This window comes from Clinocottus analis, unplaced genomic scaffold (assembly GCF_023055335.1).
Source record: "Clinocottus analis isolate CAN_PGR_092001 unplaced genomic scaffold, fCliAna1.0.p SCAF_5, whole genome shotgun sequence".
Lineage (NCBI taxonomy): Eukaryota > Metazoa > Chordata > Actinopteri > Perciformes > Cottidae > Clinocottus > Clinocottus analis.
This window is the reverse complement of record NW_027176207.1, coordinates 21,345,251-21,363,767: the sequence shown is the minus strand read 5'-3', so window position 1 is coordinate 21,363,767 and position 18,517 is coordinate 21,345,251. Positions and strand designations below refer to the sequence as shown.

The window sequence follows — 18,517 nt, the reverse complement described above, 5'->3', positions numbered from 1 at the left end:
CGGTTGCAGCTTCTCTCAGGATGAAACGCTGAATCATTCATGTTTCTGTTGGTGGAACAGAGCGACGGACCGAGGACGCCAGACACCTGTTTGTAGATTAATACAAAATGTGTGTGTGTGTTTGTATGTTTGTGAGCTACAGAAGCACACAGTGACGCGATTGAGTCCTCATCTCGCCATGTTGCATAATGCTGAATTATAACAATAATAATAATAATAATAATAAAGTCTCCTGAAAACTCACTTCCTGTATTATTTAAGAACACTAAAATAATGGTATAATAATTATTATACTTACAATGAACGTCCTGCATGTTTACCTGCCGTCTTCACGGTTAATTAAAACTGTAATTATAACTACTTATTAATAGTTTTATCAGAACTTATTCCACTTGAGCAAAGAGAAACGTCCTGCAGGCGCTTCACTTCAGGAAAGTTCAGGACGACAGACGAGTTATGAACTTACAAAAACCACCTCGGTGTTTTGATTCATAAGCAAACTGACTGAAACTCAACGATCGCTCGATCGGAGGCTTTGAATCGAGAGCCGAGTCTCCACCTCCTCCATCATTTATTTATTCATTCTGCTCACAACGCATGTGCAAAACATGGAATCTAGGATCTAGACTCTGAGATCTAGACTCTGGGATCTGGACTCTGAGATCTGGACTCTGGGATCTGGACTCTGAGATCTGGACTCTGAGATCTGGACTCTGAGATCTGGACTCTGGGATCTGGACTCTGGGATCTGGACTCTGAGATCTGGACTCTGAGATCTGGACTCTGAGATCTGGACTCAAGTGACTCATTTTCAAAGGGTTTCCATGCAGAAAGATGGCCGCCGTCGCTCCAATAACTGTCACGTTCAGGGATCTTTTAGAGTCCGTACGTCTCGTCTACGTTTCCTCCTCACAACTTTGTTCCCACCTCTTCATCCCGGCTCCGGTGGCGACTCCATCTTCTTCGTCTTCAGGAGGAATAAATATGAACTTCCCCACTTCCTCCCCTCCTCTTCCCGGTCAGTCGCCCTCCCAGACGCAGTCGCACTCCCTCAGCGGCTTCCTCTGGCGCATGGACGTGATGACGGTGATGCGGTTCTCCGACAGCTCCCGCAGCTGGTTGATGAGCTCCTGGACGCAGGGGCTGGGCCAGGGGTGACCGTTCAGGTAGTCCCTGAGGATGAAGGAGCGCTCCACCAGCAGCTCCAGCTGCACCAGGTGCCGCAGCCGGTGGAGGCTCAGCAGGTCTTTCTCCGGCTCCCTGCGGAAGAACCTGCCAGACGAGACGGAGGGCCGGAGGACGACTTATTAACAACCGTGATGACAACTTTATTTATATGGCTCCTTGAGGACGGATTACTATGAACAACAGAAAAGCCCAACAAAAAATAAACTAATAAATAAAAGCCAGTCTGTAATAAAATAAACAAAATAAATGAAATTAATAAAATAAATATATACAATTAAATAAATAATGTAATTAAATAATCAAAAGAGAGTCTGTAATAGAATACATTTAAATAAATAAATAAATTCTTCCTATATCTATATTATGATTTATGAATTCTTAATTTTATATGTTTGTTTTTTACTGTCGTGCAATGAAAATACTTGAGGTGAAATTAGGTTTTAGTATGGAAGCCCATTTCGGCCACAAAAAAAAGACCAGAATTTTTTTTTTTTAAATTAGGACCCCAAAACAAAAAAAATTAAAAATTAGGACCAGAAAAAAAAAATTAGGACCAAAAAAAACAATTAGGACCAAAAAATAAAAAATAGGGAGAAAAAAAAATATAGATTTCTTTTCGTTGACAAAAATAAAGAAAACATCTAAGCAATACGTTATTTCATCACTTTGGTTTTACAATACCTTAAATTAAATGTAAATATGTATTGTTCATACAACAAAACAAGTACAGGTAAAAAAAAAGTCCAATCTTGTTTCAATTCAAAATATCTTTTAGTAAATAACAAGAGCACTTGAATATAAAACAGTGCTTGCTTGGCATTGTCAACCACCTGTAAGTATTGATGGGTTACTTTAAGGTAAATAATTCATTCAATATATGTGTGGACTTTGCATTTTACTCAGTTCTTAAAAATGGTCAATGGAAGGTCAACAATGTACTTTGTCTGTACAGATATTAGCTACAATTATATTTAGGTTGTAACTGTAATTTTGCCATTTGTAGTCAGTAGTCAAGTTCTCATTTCTCTCCTGGAATGAAACTTTTTTTTGTTGCCTTTTTTCAAGTCAACGGAAAAAAAAGACAACAAAAAAACAATTTTTTTTTTTTTTGGTCTTAATTTTTTTTTTTTTTTTTTGGTCCTAATTTTATTTTATTTTATTTTTTGGTCCTAATTTTTTTTTTTTTTTGGTCTTAATTTTTCTTTTTTTTTTTGGCGGGAATGGGCTTCCATACATTTCCGCCACACACACACAAACAAACAAAAAAAATTAGGACCCCCCTCTCCCCCCTATCCTAATATTTTGGTCCTAATATTTTTTTTTGGTCCTTTTTTTTGTGTGTGACGGAAATGGGCTTCCATATTTTAGCACCATTTTAAGAGTTCAAAGCATATTTTGATGATTATCGGGCTAATATTTTTTTATTATTTTGTCCGCATTGCCCGCCTCACCGTATCCGCAGGGTCCTGAGCTGAGGGAACAGCATGGGGATCCGCCGGCAGAGGCTGCCGCTGGAGCGGTTCTGCTCGATGTCCAGGTGCTCCAGGGCCGGCACCTTGGGCGCGATGGAGTCCATGTCCTTCAGGGTGATGGCCACGCGCAGCGTCAGCCGGCTCACGCTGGACGGGATGCTGGTCGTGTAGACGGCCAGAGAGTTCCCGCCTGGGAGGACGGAGACGTTTAGCCGCGTACCTCAAAAGAAAAACAAATGGGAGGGGAATGGGGGGGGGTGGCTCACCGATGATGGTGAGGTTCTCCAGCTGCTGGAGCGGACTCAGCCAGGACGTGAGGCGGCACTCGATGCCCTCGCGGATGTACCGGTAGCGGACCGTCAGCGACCTCAGCGAGGTCAGGCTCCTCAGCACGTTCTCGGGCAGGAGGGTTTCTGGGTAATCGACCAGCTCCAGGCTGGTCAGCGCCGGGCCGCCGTACCGGGGCGCTCCTACGGGATGAAGGAAGAGGAGGTGGAAGATGGTTTTTGAAGATCGTCAGACGGTTAACAAAACTTTATCGCCTCATGGCGTGTGATGTCATCAGCTGGTTGATTGATGACTAAAATAACAGTTAGTTACCACACTAACTGGTAATAGGTCGCCAAATAAGTCAAGTACATGCGACTTTGTAGTCAGCAGAATAAAACATGCAGAATCCACCTGTCTGATGACCTGAAACTCCACCTTTATTTTAGTTTTATAGGCGAACGACCAAATTTCAGCTTCCACTGTGGCGAGACTGTGGCTCAGTGGTGAGCAAGGTCGTCCTTCAATCAGAGGGTCAATGGTTCGATCCCAGCAACTCCACAAGCCCATGTCAATGTGTCCTTGAGCAAGACACTTAACCCTAAAATTGCTCCCTTAGCTGTGCCTACAGTGTACGAATGATGGCTGATTTGGCACCTTGCATGGTGGCTCCTGCTATCAGTGTGTGAATGATGTCATGTAGTGTTGAAGCCCTTTGAGTGGTCGAAAGATTTGCTGCTTTTCTCTGTTTTATATCACTGTAAATCAAATATATTTGGGGCCAGACATGCTTTAAAATAAATAGTCCCCTCATTATTGCACTTTTATTGTTAAATGTTTATTATTTAAATGCCATGCACCTCCCGCCAGGACAAATTCCTTGTGTGTGAAAAGAAATATGACAATAAATGGTTCTGATCTGATTATCTGATTATATTTGGGCCATTTTGTTTAAATATTTAGTAGGAATATGATTAATTGGAAACATAATTAACGGATTAACTTGTAATATTGATAATTAGCCGCAGCTCCTAATAGGTGGTTCAAACTGTGGACGCCAATACACAGCGGTGAGGACTCGGAGGCCCACCGCAGGTGCAGAAGGCCCCTCCCCAGGTGCAAGAGGCCCCTCCCCAGGTGCAAGAGACCCCACTGCAGCTGCAGGAGGCCCCTCCCCAAGTGCAGGAGGCCCCTCCCCAGGTACAGGAGGCCCCTCCCCAGGTACAGGAGGCCCCTTCCCAGGTGAAGGGTTCCAGGTGACCGGGCTACCTGGAAGCTCCGGGTCCGACGGGCTGAAGTAGTCGTCGGGCAGCGGCTCCGGCGGCTCGCCCCGCATGCCCCAGGACAGGTGCTTCAGCTTCTTGAGGCTCAGCATCAGGTTGTGGAAGACGTTGCAGGGCACCGGCCGCACGGTGTCCAGCCCGTAGCCCTCGCCTTGCTGGTGGAACAGCAGGTACCGCAGGTTCACCAGCTGCGACACGGTCTCGATGAACTCCACCGTGCACGGCAGCCGCACGTTGCACGCGCTCAGGTGCGTCAGCCGCTCGCGCAGCTGCGTGCACAGGTTCCAGCCGAGCATCTGCTCGTCCCAGGTGGCGTTGCGCACGCCGACGTCCCGCAGCTCGGGGAAGCGGGCCAAGGTGTCCAGGTATTTCTCCTTGTAGATCCTTCCGCCGTCCACGAACACCACGGCGGTCAGGGACGGCAGGAACTTCACGAGGCGCCGCCACTCCTTGCGCCGCAGGTGCCGCACCGCCACGCGCGTGAGCCTGCGGTGCGTCAGGGTGTCCCAGAAGCCGTAGGTGTAGCGGCGCAGCTCGGACAGCACCACGGTGTAGTCCCGCCACAGGGCCGGGTGGTCCACGAGCCGCTTCAGCTGCCGGCAGCACGTGCGCACCGTGTGCTTCTCCTCCGTGGACAGGTAGCTGAACACGTAGACCCAGACTTCGGGCGGAAGCTGGGGCAGCTCGTCCATGGTGGAAGCCGCCTTCACGTGAGCGGAAAGCGGGTGTCGGGGGGCAGGGGTCCCCGCGCGTGAGGCGGAGGGATCCCTGGTCAAGACGGAAGGTGTTGAAGCGTCCGCTGCGCGAGGTGTTTAAACACGTAAACAACCGTTTGGTTGGTCGTTAAAACGGAGAAACCGCCGCTGCGCGAGCTGTTTACGACGCGCCAGGAAGCCGTCGCTCAGTGATGACGTCGTTTGTTATTCAAAAACGTCAAAATCTAAAAAAAATAAAACAATTCCCTTCATAAGAAAGAATGGATACTGTATCAATAGAATACAAGGAACTATCTTTTAACACATGTATTTATATGTATATTTATTTAATATATGTAGATGATTTTTATATATTTGATTTTAATTTAATGGATATTTTATCTTTAATGTAATAAATTAATTAAAAATTACATTTACTTTTATAAATAAATGTAATGATTTGATTTCATAAATTACATTTATAGAACGTATCATTTAAGTTAGTAATACATTAACTTACTGGGAAATGTATCCATAATTAAATATCAGATTAATCTAGTCTTTTTGAAAATATTTAGAATTGAACTTTAGTCTTTATTTTATAAGTTATGTTTTTATCTTCAAGGTTTTATTCTCTAGAACATTATACTGCAGTAAAAATTAGGTGAACGCATTTTGTGTCGAGGCAAAGTATAAAAAAACATATACAGTGCTTTGATAGAATGCTATTTTTTGAATAAAAACGTCATTAAATATTGTGAAACAATGTTACACAGCAAAGCATAACATGTATTTAAATGATTTAGATGTTAACACAGAAGAATGTATACACACAATCACAGCTGATGAAATATATTTTAATCTTTCTCATTTGTTGATGCAACCTAATACATATAAATTAAAAAGAAAATCAACAATAAAGCCCCAGTGATGTGAGAGAACATAAAGAACGGGTCGTCTGTCGACAGCGCAGAGGTCAAAGGTCATGACGAAGAGGAAGTATCAGACGGGAGAAACAGAGCGAGACATCACTTTGACATTAACAAACAAAATCTTTGCGTCATCTATTTTCTATAAAGAAGTGTTACACTTTTCTCTCTTTTCCTTAACAACCTGCTTGCATCCGCTTTGACATCAGTTAGGGATTTCCTACATTTCCCAGAATGCCGCTCCAACGCTGCAGGAAGCATTAACGTCTGCATGAGAACAGGATGTGAGCGATCAGCTGTGGGTGAAAGTCATCCTTCCTTCACTCCAAACCAACTAACACGCCTCGGTTTCCTGGTTCTCGTTCCTCCAGAACTCATTCCTTCCTTCAGGATAAGCGTCGGTGGAAAAGTCGTGGTTCATTCAAGAAGCTTCTCGCTCTTTAATCCTGAGGGACTGTCGGCTAAATTCTTTGTTGTTATCTTCCAGAAAAAGACAAACTAATCTAGTCTGTGTTTTAAAATGCATCTCATGACTCTCACTTAAATCTTCTGACTTCTTTAACGCTGGTTTGTTAGTTTTCTACAGCCAAAGAGACTTGAGTTTCTTTATTTTTCTCTTCTCCCACAAAGCAACGACCCAGACGCACTAAAGGACCAGCACGGACAAAAACAAAAAAAGTAAGTTGCGCTTGAACGCACCGCGGACGGCCAGCGTTACAGGACATAACCTGACTTGGTTAGAGCTTTGTTTTCACGTCTTAAATCCAAATTATTGTCTATGCGTGCGTCCATCAGCTCATTGTGTGCTAAAGAATGTACCCACCGACAAACATGTGCGAACACGACCGCCTGTGCAGACACACACACACACACACACATACACAAGGAAGTTCAAACAGAACTACACACACGTTAAGTGTCAGTTTCAGACGATGCCCTGAAAGAAAAAGTTTGACATTTTTTCCCTTTCTTGCTGAGAGTCTGATGAGAAGATGTCGCTCAGTGTCCGCACCTTTGGGTGATTTACCGATTTCAAACAAACACACACGGTGTTCATCATCTGGAGACTCATAGGTGATGCTACGGGGGATTTCGTGACAGTTGAACAGAGTCAGGCTAGCTGTTTCCCCCCGTTTCCAGTCTTTGTGCTAAGCTAAGCTAACTGGAGGCCGTCGGGGAGAACTTTGCTGCACGTCATCCGTCTACTAAAAAAAACTAAAATAGGCCCCAAAATACAAAAAAATAAACTTGCTGCAAAAGAAAAAAATAGAAGAAGAAACAGATTTGGTCGGAGTTGCTCACGACAGTCGAGCCGCATGGAAGCATCTGTTAAACGATTAAAACAGAAGGATGTAGTGTGAGAAGGAAAAGCTGAGGAGGTTTTATTAAAGTGTCACGAAGACACCATGAGGTTTCCAACACACCCGGAAAGACCAGGAGGAACATAACAACAATAACATCTGAAGCCCTGTTAGTTCAAACATTCATAGAGCATTTCTATATACAAGCCTATGGAACATATTCATAGGCTTCTTAACTCTCCGTCCGCAGCACAGCGTCCACCGGACCTCTCTGGATCTGAGTCGGAGCCAAAAAAAGATTGTCCCTTGAGTCTAAAAACTTCATTAGAGGCTCAGAAACACTCCCAGTCACGTCAGTAGTCATTCGTCTTCAAGGCAGAAACCGGTGTTTGTCTGAGTTCTTTCACTCCACGAAAAAAAAAGAAGAACTCTCCCTCAGCTTTTGTCCGTTGAACAAATACTTCCCCTTTCCGTTTCCCTCCTACTGTGACGGCGAGAACGTCAGGACCATCCAGCCGATCACGAAGTAGAAGAGGAACACCGGGTACACCACCAGCGCCTTGCGGTTGGTCGGCTGGCTGTCGGCGAGGAAGGCCGTGGAGGCGAAGGTGGACCAGCCGAAGGACGCCGTCACCACCACCAGCCGCACGGCGAAGCTGACGGCCCCCGAGCCGGCCACGAGGACGATCCGGCACACGGCCATGGCCGCCGTCAGAGGCAGGATGCAGTAACCCAACACGCACAGGCTCTGGAAGAAGGAGATGGTGCCGCCCAGCAGCTTGGAGTTGAGGGTGATGATGATGGAGCCGAACCAGACGATAACGAAGACCTGCGAGGAAAATAGATACATTTTGACATGTTAGTGAAGATTCAGAGGAGAGTTTTAATGCATTTTTATGAGAGACACATGCAACAATTTAGACAAGTTTCCCTTTTAAAGAAGAAATGCTTCTTCGGGTCCTGCTTCTGACTGTCGAGAGTTTTTCTTTTCTTTATCTCATGTGATAATAATCAGTAAACTATTGGACTTTGGGCTGTTGGTGGAATAAAAACCAGCAATCTGAAGATGTTATCTCTGGGTTTAGAAACTGTTTTAGTTCTCTGAATTCTCTAATATTTAAAAAAACCAAGCAGAGATTAATAATGATCAAAGAAAAGAGTCATGAGCTGGAAACGCCTTTGTTTATCTTAGTGGTGTCACTTCCTGATGAAAATAAACAAACAAAACAAACATTGCCAGTGAATGTGAGGCGTCAGGGACAAATATCTAATGGATTATTTTACCCATGTGGTGATCCAGTCTTATACTGTAGAACATAAAGTGGTTTAAATTAGCTTCCAGCTTGATGAATAATAATCATCATCATAATAATAATAATAATAATAAATAGCTGTGGTGGAAGAGGTATTCAGATCTTCTACGTAAGTTAAAGTACTGTTACCACACTGACAATACTATACAAATAAAATGCATGAATTTATATATATATATATATATATATATATATATATATATATATATATATATATATATATATCCTGTGATGTTAGTTATGTTTGCTTTTGTTATATTTCTTATAGTTATGTAATCTCACGTGTCCGTTGTTATTGCTTTCATTGTGCCTTGAGTACCATTTAAAGCGCTATACAAATAAAGTGCACTATTATAATATACGTATAAGTACCTCAGCAAACTGCGGGCCCCCCTGGTAGTCGCTGTCGGCCGCGCCGCCCTGCAGCAGCAGCGCCAGCGTCACGCAGAGCAGCAGCGGGCCCCACAGGTCCCAGTCCCGCAGCAGCGCGCTGCTCCGCTTCGGGTACAGGACGTGGACGAACTTCTTGCCCACCGCGCGCAGGTCCCGCAGGACGGTCTCCTTCACGGGCTCGTCCAGCGTGGAGAACTCGTCGTCCCGCCTGGCGGAGGGGCCGACGGGGACCGAGATGTCCCCCTCCACCGCGATGTCCTCCGAGATGGAGACGTCCGACAGCCCGGCGAAAGGTCTGCTGGCCTCCTCCTCCGCTGCTGTCGCCATTTTGCTCTGGAGGCGTCGGTCTCTCAACGAGGGCCGTCAGTTAATCCCGGAAGTTCAGACGACACCGACAAGAGCCCATTTAATAAATACAGAAATAAAGATAAATGTTCCTCTAAATCCAGACGATTCGGTTCCAGTTGGTCCGGTTTCTTTGGCTGTTCGGTGACAGTCTGCAGCTCCACGTCAGCCGAGGCTTGTTTACTTCCGCCGGACATGAGTCACGCATATCCGGTTGGTGCGTTCAGGCACCAGAACTAAGAATCAGATTTAGGTTTTATTTTACGATTCTGAAAGAAAATTTAAATTTATTTCATCACTCAAACCAATAAAAACAATATACGTTGTTAAAAACTTAAAAAAATGTGTGACTCTGTGTTTATGTGTGAGTGTGTGTATATAATGAACAGAATACCGTATGTGTTTTAAATAGTTTTAATTCGCGACGGTACATGAAGGCATCGCGGAGGCAGGTGAAGACGTCGGTTCCTGATGACGCACTAAACCGTCGACGGTTGCTTTTAATTGACTTGTTTTCATCATGCGTTTTTCTGGGCATTTAGTCGTTAATCGTATTTTGAATCGGTTTTAACAGCCGCCCGTTGCAGCACGCGGCCCTGACATGGACTTCTGTCAGGCGCAGGTGAAGGCGGACTGCGTGGAGCTGCTGAGCCGCTTCCAGCTCACAAACTCCGTCCGCTTCCAGACTTTCTCCACAATATGGAAAGAAATGCAGTTCTCACAGATTTACTAGTAAGTTTACTAATAACATATCACTTTTATTTTCTCATATAAGCAACGGTGGAAAGCAACTAGATGCATTTAATGTGTTTAAGTACTCTACTAAAGTACAATTTTGAGGTATTTGGTATTTCCATGTTCCAGTACTTTCTACTTCTGCTAAACTGCAGTTCAGAGGGAAATCATATTCAAGTTTTAGTTAAATTATTAACACATGGTCAACATTTGATGATGCATTATGAATAAAGACAACTTTATTGATAATAGTATTAGCATCAAAATATACTTACTTGTAGTAAAAGTATTCATTCTGGCCCATTTCAGGATCATATCACAATTATATTTTGGATTATAATCATTGAGGCGTTAATGTGTCATCACTTTAACGCTGTAGCTGGTAAAGCTTCTGTATATTTTCATCAGCATGTGTGTGTGTTGCTCGATCAGACCCTTTCCTCACTAATCTCACGTTGCTTTGCAGCGGCACGGTGAACCACCGAGAGAAGCGCGCGTTCAGCCGCCTGATCCTGGACACGGCCTACGTCTTCTTCCTGCCTCCGTACAGCTTCCAGATCCGAGTGGGAGGACTTTACCTGCTGCACAGCTTGTATCGGTGTCAGATCACCTCGCCCCCCGAGCAGGTCAGGGACGCGGCACGCGGCCTCCAGAGGGGCGGGCCGGCCAGGCATCTGTTTGAAAAAGAACCCGCTTTGAAGTGACGTTTATTGTCTGCAGATCCGCCTGGCGCTGAAGGACTGGGACGACGTGAAGAAGCTGGAGAAGGACGCGGTGAACGCTCAGCACCACGACGCGGTTTACATCCTGCGAAAGCTGACGTCCGACAAAGCTTTCTGCTTCACCGCCATGCCCACCACGGTGAGTCAGGAGCATCAACACACGCGCTCATGTTGGAGGTTACTGTTTCATTTTTCAAATTTTGTTTTATTACTGTTCTACTGTTTTTTTATGTTACTTGATATTTATCTTTTTTTTTACTGTAAGCAAGAAAGTGAGAAGAAAGTAAATACAGCCGGCAGCTTGTGAGAAGTTGCGTTTCCTCTCACGAACCATCATTAGTTTCAGTAAACACAAACAAATGGATGAACATGGACGAAGCGTTTAGCTTATGAATTCACTCATTCTCCTCTCTGTGCCTTTTCTTTCTTCCTCCTCTTCTTCCTCTCCCGCCAGCTCGTCTTCAAGAAGAAGAGAAAAGTGGAGAGAGCGGCGCTGTGCGAGGAGTTCCTGGAGCGTCCGTCTCGCCCGCAGGAGCTGATCAACGTGGAGCTGCTGGACGTGAGCGGAGAACTCCACTCGGACACTTTGATGAAGTCAAAGCTTAAAATTAAGCGCCTTTGTGCTGTTTGTTTGCAGGAATTGTCCAAGGTTGACGAGCTCTACAAGATGCTGAAGACGTCCGTCTCTTCGGAGTCGACGCGGGCAGATTCGTCCATCGACTTGGTCCGGAAAGACCTGGTGCCGCAGCTGCGCAGCACGGTGATGGACTTCTACGACTGGCAGCACCGGAAGGTCAGACTTATTGAAGAGAAACTACAAGAATGAGCGTTTAGCGCTCACGTTACATGACGCTCTTTTGTTTTCCCACCGTTGACGTGATGACGTGTGTTCTCAGGACGGTGCCGATGAAGGTGAAGACTCCGGTGAGGGCACGTCGTCTCAGCAGGAGGTGAGCGAGATAGATATCGTCGTTCGATATTTTAACACTCAACGTGACGTGAAGTCCCTCAGCTGTCATGGCGGCTTCGTCCAGAGGGCGGCGCTGTTGACTCACCGGCTTGTTTTGTCTTCTCAGTGCTCCAGAAGAGCCCAGCTCATCGCCTCCATCAAATCTAAGGCCTACGGAGAGGCGGCAGAGGTTTGTGTTCTCGTGTTGATATTATTCCGGTTTTCTTTAAATATGTGTGTTTTTTTTGTGAAAATGCTAAATATCATCACGAGGCAAAACTATTAAATCAGGGTTCTTGCAGTCATGGAAAAACCTGGAAATGTCATGCAGGCAGTTTAAAATGGTTATTTCCAGGCCTAGAAATTAGTTTTAATGTCATGAAAATTGGTTAAAAGTCATTGAACCGTGTGCTTATTAATCCCGTTTTCTTTAAATATGTACTTATTTTTTCTCTGGAAAATGTGAATTGCTCAAGAGGCTAAAATAATAAATGTGCGTCTTCCCGCCGCGTCCCTCAGGCCTCAAAGTCCCGGCGTCACCGGCAGGTGGAGGTGGACTTCTCGAGCAACGTGGCCGGACCGCAGCACGCGTCGGGTTACATCAGAACCACCAAGCCGTCACTCAAAGCCAGGACCTACCAGAGCATCCGCATCTCAGGTAAATCCCTCCTCCTCTTCCTCTCAATCTACCCGAGAGGAAGAAGAGATGAAGTATTAGAAGAGAAGAAGTATCAGCAGATGAAACTCACGTGCTGCGACTCTCTTCCTGCAGGTGACTTGTGGAACGAAGCCGCCACGTCGTCTCGGATCAAATGTCTCACCGAACTGGACTTTGGTCCTGAAGGTACACGACACAGAAACCTTCACACTTTGACGCTTTGACACGTTTACAGATGTTCGTAGTCTGTTTTAACCTCCACAGAGCTCCTTTAACACATTATCGATGTATTTTGGCAGTAAAACATTGACCAGGAGGAATGTTTTGAAGCTTAAATCACAGATTTTAGTGTAAAATTCTAAATAATATTATTTTGTGATGTTCAAACGTTGATATTTATTTGCTTGTTTCCTGTCATGACTATTTTTTTTTTTCTTCCGTCCATTTAGGAAAAAAGAAAAAGAACAATAAGTTCAAGTGGTGACGACGACGCTCCGAGACGTTTGAAGTTTGTTTTAAAAGTGTTGACACACATTTGTTATTGTGATGAACTTAAATGTTCTGTATCAAAGAAAAAGTGAATGTTTTTTTTTAATTTTAAAGTGTTTTAAAGCTTTTTTATGACTGAAACTAAAGAAATGATCCTGTTCTTGAAGGCATCGTTGTGTGAAATGTAAAAACACCTCGATGGGAAGCCTGTAGTTTGTTTCCTCTTAAAGAAAACATACTTTATATGTCTTAACATTTAAAAAATCTCTCTGAATAGTTTCTGTTCTGCAGCTTTTAATGGTGTGATGAAGCTTCACTGTTTTATATAAAAGCTATTTTAAAATCATCTATTTGTGTATTTCCTTCTTGTGTGACATCTGATTCAGACTAAATCATCTGTTAAATCTTAAATCTTCATGTTAATCTGGTTTTAAAGCTCCACGACTTACTTTACCAGTGATTTATATTGCCAGTTTTATGCTTTCAGTTCTTTATTATTTATTTATTTATTATTTCTTCTCCGTTGAAAGCGCTTGTTAAGCATAAAAAAACAAAAAAAACAGTTTTTCTCCAACAAAACAACTTTATATTGTGAAATGGACCATTAATTAGCTATATCATGCATTTAAATCATTAAAGAGTACCTTAATTGTGCTAAATCATATCCTCATGTATTTATTAATCTGTTTTTAGGACTGTATTTAGAAAGTATTACTTATTTAGGATGGATGACATCTTGTTAGTTTATTAAAATGTAACTATAATTAAATGATTGACTTCTAATGTTAGATGAATTAGCTAAAAACTAGCCCGGCTGGTTTTCTGCATTTATTTTGTAGCTGTTTTCTTTTATACTTTACATATCTTACATAATATAAAACAGCTTTAGCTCATTTTTAAATAGATATAAAACGTTATTTGCTGGTTCTCTTGTTTGAGGGCAGCTGGTGGATGCTGAGTTCAAAGACAATGGGATATATGTGTGTGAGAGCTAATTGTTCTCCTGTTCTTCCAGAAATTGGATGAATTTAAGAAAATATTATCGTGACTTTGGAGGACGAATCACTTATTTAACGAGGGATGAAAAGAAACTTGTAAGTACAAGCTAAAAATGACCAAATGTATAAAAAAAGAAATGCGTAGAAACCCCGTTGAGTGTGGCTGTTTCCGACAGCACGTGAAGGCGTCGCCGTTACCGCCGTGTGGCTGCAGGTCTTTGCGGGTCTGGAGGACGCGGAGCTGCGGGATGCTGCTGCCTCGCCGTCGCTGGTAGTCTGAGGGGGAAACGCCGCAGCCATGGCCTCGGACAGTAAGTACCGCCGTCCCTCACCTGTCGGGGCCGCAGGATGGATGCTGCGTTCAGGCTCTCCTCCTCGCTTCGTTACGGTCTGGCTGGCTGATAGCGGACCAGATGCGTAGGCCAATTGATAATATTTATGTTATTACCAAACACAAAACTGCATTGTATCCCTGTGATTGACATGTTGGGGCCTTTCTGTGAGCCTCTCCACAAAGAGACAGTGTGCATCCTCCTGCAGTGTGTGTGGCTCGGAGTGTGTTGTACTCACTGGAGAGTTGTTGCCTCATCATGGCCACTTCAAGGAAGCCTATTTTTATACCTCATGATAAATCATAAGATATTCCAGGTTTGGATTGTTCATGCAATTCATCTCAGTGTTTTAGAGACAGTGTCGTTTACAACGTGTTGTCGTGTTGTGTTGATAACACAGGCCTGCAGAGATCTCTCACTGCGTGTTTTATTATTCATATTAATATAAATCTGCTGTGATATTATACTTCATACAATGTAGTGTAATTGGATGCAAGTATAATTGGGAGATACCTTTACTTTACTCAAGTATTTCATCTAATTTACACTTAATAATAAATATTTGACAGTTATTTGACAAATGCAGTTACTGCTTACTTTACAGATTAATATTTTTCATAAAGAACGTTGCATTCTTGCAGATTAAACTTAAAATATATAGAATACAAAGTAAAAATGCGCTCCACCTCAAGCTGCAACTAGATCTTACAATTAATATTAAAATGCTAAAAACAAAATGATCATAGTTTAAGTGATGCGACACAAAGTAAACTCATCAGAAATGATCAAGACTATGAAGCTAAAAGTGACACTCCTCTGGTTGTATAGAAGTCTATGCTTCATGTGTTAAAGCTGCATTCTCTCTCCTGACCACCAGGGGGCGACTCCTCTGGTTGTATAGAAGTCTATGCTTCATGTGTTAAAGCTGCATTCTCTCTCCTGACCACCAGGGGGCGACTCCTCTGGTTGTGTAGAAGTCTATGCTTCATGTGTTAAAGCTGCACTCTCTCTCCTGACCACCAGGGGGCGACTCCTCTGGTTGTATAGAAGTCTATGCTTCATGTGTTAAAGCTGCATTCTCTCTCCTGACCACCAGGGGGCGACTCCTCTGGTTGTGTAGAAGTCTATGCTTCATGTGTTAAAGCTGCACTCTCTCTCCTGACCACCAGGGGGCGACTCCTCTGGTTGTATAGAAGTCTATGCTTCATGTGTTAAAGCTGCATTCTCTCTCCTGACCACCAGGGGGCGACTCCTCTGGTTGTATAGAAGTCTATGCTTCATGTGTTAAAGCTGCATTCTCTCTCCTGACCACCAGGGGGCGACTCCTCTGGTTGTATAGAAGTCTATGCTTCATGTTTTAAAGCTGCATTCTCTCTCCTGACCACCAGGGGGCGACTCCTCTGGTTGTATAGAAGTCTATGCTTCATGTTTTAAAGCTGCATTCTCTCTCAGAGACCATAAAGCAGGGGATGCATTAGGGGCGGGGCTACAAGGTGATTGACAGGTCTTTATTCAGCGTCTGGACTTGGCTCATCCTCAGTCCTAATTTGGTCACTTCCTGTTCACTGGTTGCATCACAGACGAGGCTCACATGGGACCCAAAGTAAACACCAGTCACACAGATGTCCCACTCGGTTTGACGAGGCCGATGTTCCACTGGGACGCGACCCCATAACCCGCCCCCCCTGGACACGCGTGACTGGGCGCTGTCGGGATTCAAACCGTCACCAGAGCGCTCCGTCAGCGGGCCGCGTGCGTCACGCTGCTTCTGCTGATGGTGGCCTAGTTCCCGGCGGCGGCCATGTGTAATTCATGGCTCTGGGGGAGGAGAGCGGCGCCCGGTCGAGACTCGGGGGTCCAGTTTGTTGCTGCTGACGGGAGATTTGATTTCTTGTTTGTTTGTTTGTTTGTTTGTTCCTGTTGGAAGCTCTGGGATGTTGTTGTGGAAGCATGAGGTCGCTTCTCTTTGCTCTGACATGAAGACTCAAGACATTCAGATGCTTTGAGTTAAAGATGCAGTGAGGGAAGTTTATCATGTTGGAACTGTCCACCAGGGGGCGGACTCTCCTCCTTCTTCTTCTTTTTCTTTTTCTTTTTCTTCTTCTTCTTCTTCTTCTTCTTCTTCTTCTTCTTCTTCTTCTTCTTCTTCTTCCTCCTCTTCCTCCAGTCTTTAGTTGCGTTGGGAGATGAGATCGACCACATCCCCTCTTTGTCTTCTCCTCATCCTCTCTTCTCCTTTATCTCTTAAAAGTCTTCCTCACGTCTCCAAACAGCGTTTCACTCTGAAAGCTCTCCTTGGCTTCGTGGAATCACTTTATTATTTATCAGAAAACCTCAGAACTCAAAGTATTTCCTCCTGGTTCCTCCTGGAGGAGCCGCTTCCTCTGGCTTGTTGTGTCTCTGGAGCTCAGGAAGTGGCCTCGGCCTCGCCCAGCGGGAGGCAGGAAGCCGGCGCCGAGAGGCGGGAGGAAGAGGAGGAGGAGGAGGAGGAGAAGGAGGAGGAGGAGGAGAGCCAGGTCGTGTCTGTCTGGTTTCTGGGGAGAGAAGACAGAAAGGAGAGAGGAGGGAAGGAGGCGAAGAGGAGGCGAAGAGGAGGCGAAGACATGTCCAGCGGAGGAGGAACGAGTGAGGATGGAAGGAGTGAGTTTTATTTGACCGTCTTCTTCCTGAAAACTATGATGATGATGGTGATGGTGATGAAGATGGTGGCGGTTGAGCGCTGGTTCTCATCTCCTGAGAGTTTTAGTTTCTCGACTTATTTTCCTGCTGTTTTCCCTCCAATACGTGTGATCATCTTTAATCAATACGATGATTTACTGATCCATGAAGAGAGAAAACAACGTGTAGTAAAGTATTCAAACTGTTCTACTATTAAATCATTAAACTAGAGACTCAGGTCGCAGCTCGCGGAGCTCATTTATTTTCATTGATTGATCTGTGGATTGTTTTCGACATTTAATCGATTGATTGTTTGTAAAAATAGTGAAAATAGTGAGTCAGAATTACTACAAAACGTTTTCTTTAGTCCAAACCTCGACATTATCACTAATGCGTTCACATTATTACAAACATTTAGGCATTACTCATATAATAATAACAGTATTAACGTTACTGTTGATGCATCACTTCATATTTAATGGACTTATTGATTCAGCAGAAGTTGTTGTGTGTTTTATTTTTAACAAAACATTTGTTTTTATTTATATTTTTTTCAAAAATCACATTTTGTAAAGCCGTCAGATGAATATTTCTGAACTGTAGTGGAGCAGAAACATTTAGATAAACTTACATATTGCATGTTGAGAGATACGTGAATGGCTCCCGACCTGTTGACCTTTGACCTCTGATACAAAACAACAGGATCTTTACTCTTTCAGAGTAATTCTGTTACAAATGATGATAAAAGTAAACAAGAATCACCAATAAAAATGACGGTAAACATACTAAATATATGTATTTAACATTATAAACCACGATGGTTTGACTGATTTCAATAACTTAAATAATTAACTGGATTATTGTCAGATATACACATCAATAATCATCTTATAGAAGATTAAAAAAAAGATGGTAAGTGAAAACATGCTGCTTAGAAAATAAAAATACATCTAAACTTTCTCTTTCTCCTCCAAACATGTTGTTATTATATTAATCTCTCTTTTGTCAACTTTTATGAAATGTACTCTGCTATTAGATGATAAAATCTAAATGATAGATCAGTTATTATTTATTTATTTGAGTGTTATGGTCACGTGGTTTAGGTGTCGTGCAGCTTGTCACCAGCAGGGGGCGACGCAGCATCAGTGTTCTGCCTCTCACAAAAATACAACAATAAATAAAAAATAAAAAAAATGGAAATTGAAAAAGAACCAAAAAAAATAAAAATTATGAATCAAAAAATAATCATGAAAGAGCCTGACCACATCAAAACTAAAAGTTGTGTTTGCTGAACTTTTGCTTGCAAACCAAAACATAAAAGTTATATTTCATGTTTTCACTCTAAATATTTTTATTCAATCAATGCAGCTGTTCCCTCCAAATACAGTTCTAATATATATTATATTATCTTGTATTTTCTAACGTTTGCAGTCCAAAATGATGGAATATCTCTTTTTAATTTATTGATGGAAATTAAAAGGCAGCTGCAGCTCTGAGGAAAGTCTGCTGACGGAAACATGGAAACATATTAATATATCAATAATGATTTATATGTACAACATGGAAACATATTAATATATCAATAATGATGTATATGTACAACATGGAAACATATTACTATATCAATAATGATTTATATGTACAACATGGAAACATATTAATATATCAATAATGATGTATATGTACAACATGGAAACATATTAATATATCAATAATGATGTATATGTACAACATGGAAACATATAAAAGTGCATTGTGGGAACTTTGAGCTTCTCTCCTCTCGACTTCTT

At 43.1% G+C, this 18,517-nt stretch overlaps 4 protein-coding genes across 5 annotated transcripts in view; 2 read left to right on the top strand and 2 right to left on the bottom strand.

Moving 5' to 3' along the window:
- Positions 1-517: 517 nt before the first annotated feature.
- Positions 518-5,111, bottom strand: LOC137802142 (uncharacterized). Its single transcript, XM_068599744.1, has 4 exons — positions 4,197-5,111; positions 2,927-3,130; positions 2,640-2,850; positions 518-1,272 (listed from the first exon to the last, which is right to left on the bottom strand). Exons 1-4 carry the CDS (start codon positions 4,900-4,902, stop codon positions 1,020-1,022), a joined length of 1,374 nt encoding a protein of 457 aa, XP_068455845.1. The 5' UTR covers positions 4,903-5,111; the 3' UTR covers positions 518-1,019.
- A 2,083-nt stretch (positions 5,112-7,194) lies between these two features.
- yipf6 (Yip1 domain family, member 6) lies at positions 7,195-9,369 on the bottom strand. Its single transcript, XM_068599714.1, has 2 exons — positions 8,821-9,369; positions 7,195-7,964 (listed from the first exon to the last, which is right to left on the bottom strand). Exons 1-2 carry the CDS (start codon positions 9,166-9,168, stop codon positions 7,617-7,619), a joined length of 696 nt encoding a protein of 231 aa, XP_068455815.1. The 5' UTR covers positions 9,169-9,369; the 3' UTR covers positions 7,195-7,616.
- Positions 9,370-9,645: 276 nt separating this feature from the next.
- snapc1b (small nuclear RNA activating complex, polypeptide 1b) lies at positions 9,646-13,085 on the top strand. Its single transcript, XM_068600953.1, has 10 exons — positions 9,646-9,918; positions 10,388-10,547; positions 10,642-10,782; positions 11,098-11,202; positions 11,281-11,436; positions 11,540-11,593; positions 11,720-11,782; positions 12,112-12,250; positions 12,365-12,436; positions 12,700-13,085. The coding sequence occupies exons 1-10, from the start codon at positions 9,788-9,790 to the stop codon at positions 12,732-12,734; spliced, it is 1,056 nt and encodes a 351-aa protein (XP_068457054.1). The 5' UTR covers positions 9,646-9,787; the 3' UTR covers positions 12,735-13,085.
- An 878-nt stretch (positions 13,086-13,963) lies between these two features.
- syt16 (synaptotagmin XVI) overlaps positions 13,964-18,517 on the top strand; it is a 25,448-nt gene continuing 20,894 nt past the window's right edge. For both annotated transcript variants that reach the window (XM_068600983.1, XM_068600981.1), the window contains exon 1: positions 13,964-14,048. In XM_068600983.1, the coding sequence (XP_068457084.1) occupies positions 14,036-14,048 (13 nt within the window). In that variant the 5' untranslated portion in view covers positions 13,964-14,035. The remainder of the gene's footprint in view (positions 14,049-18,517) is intronic.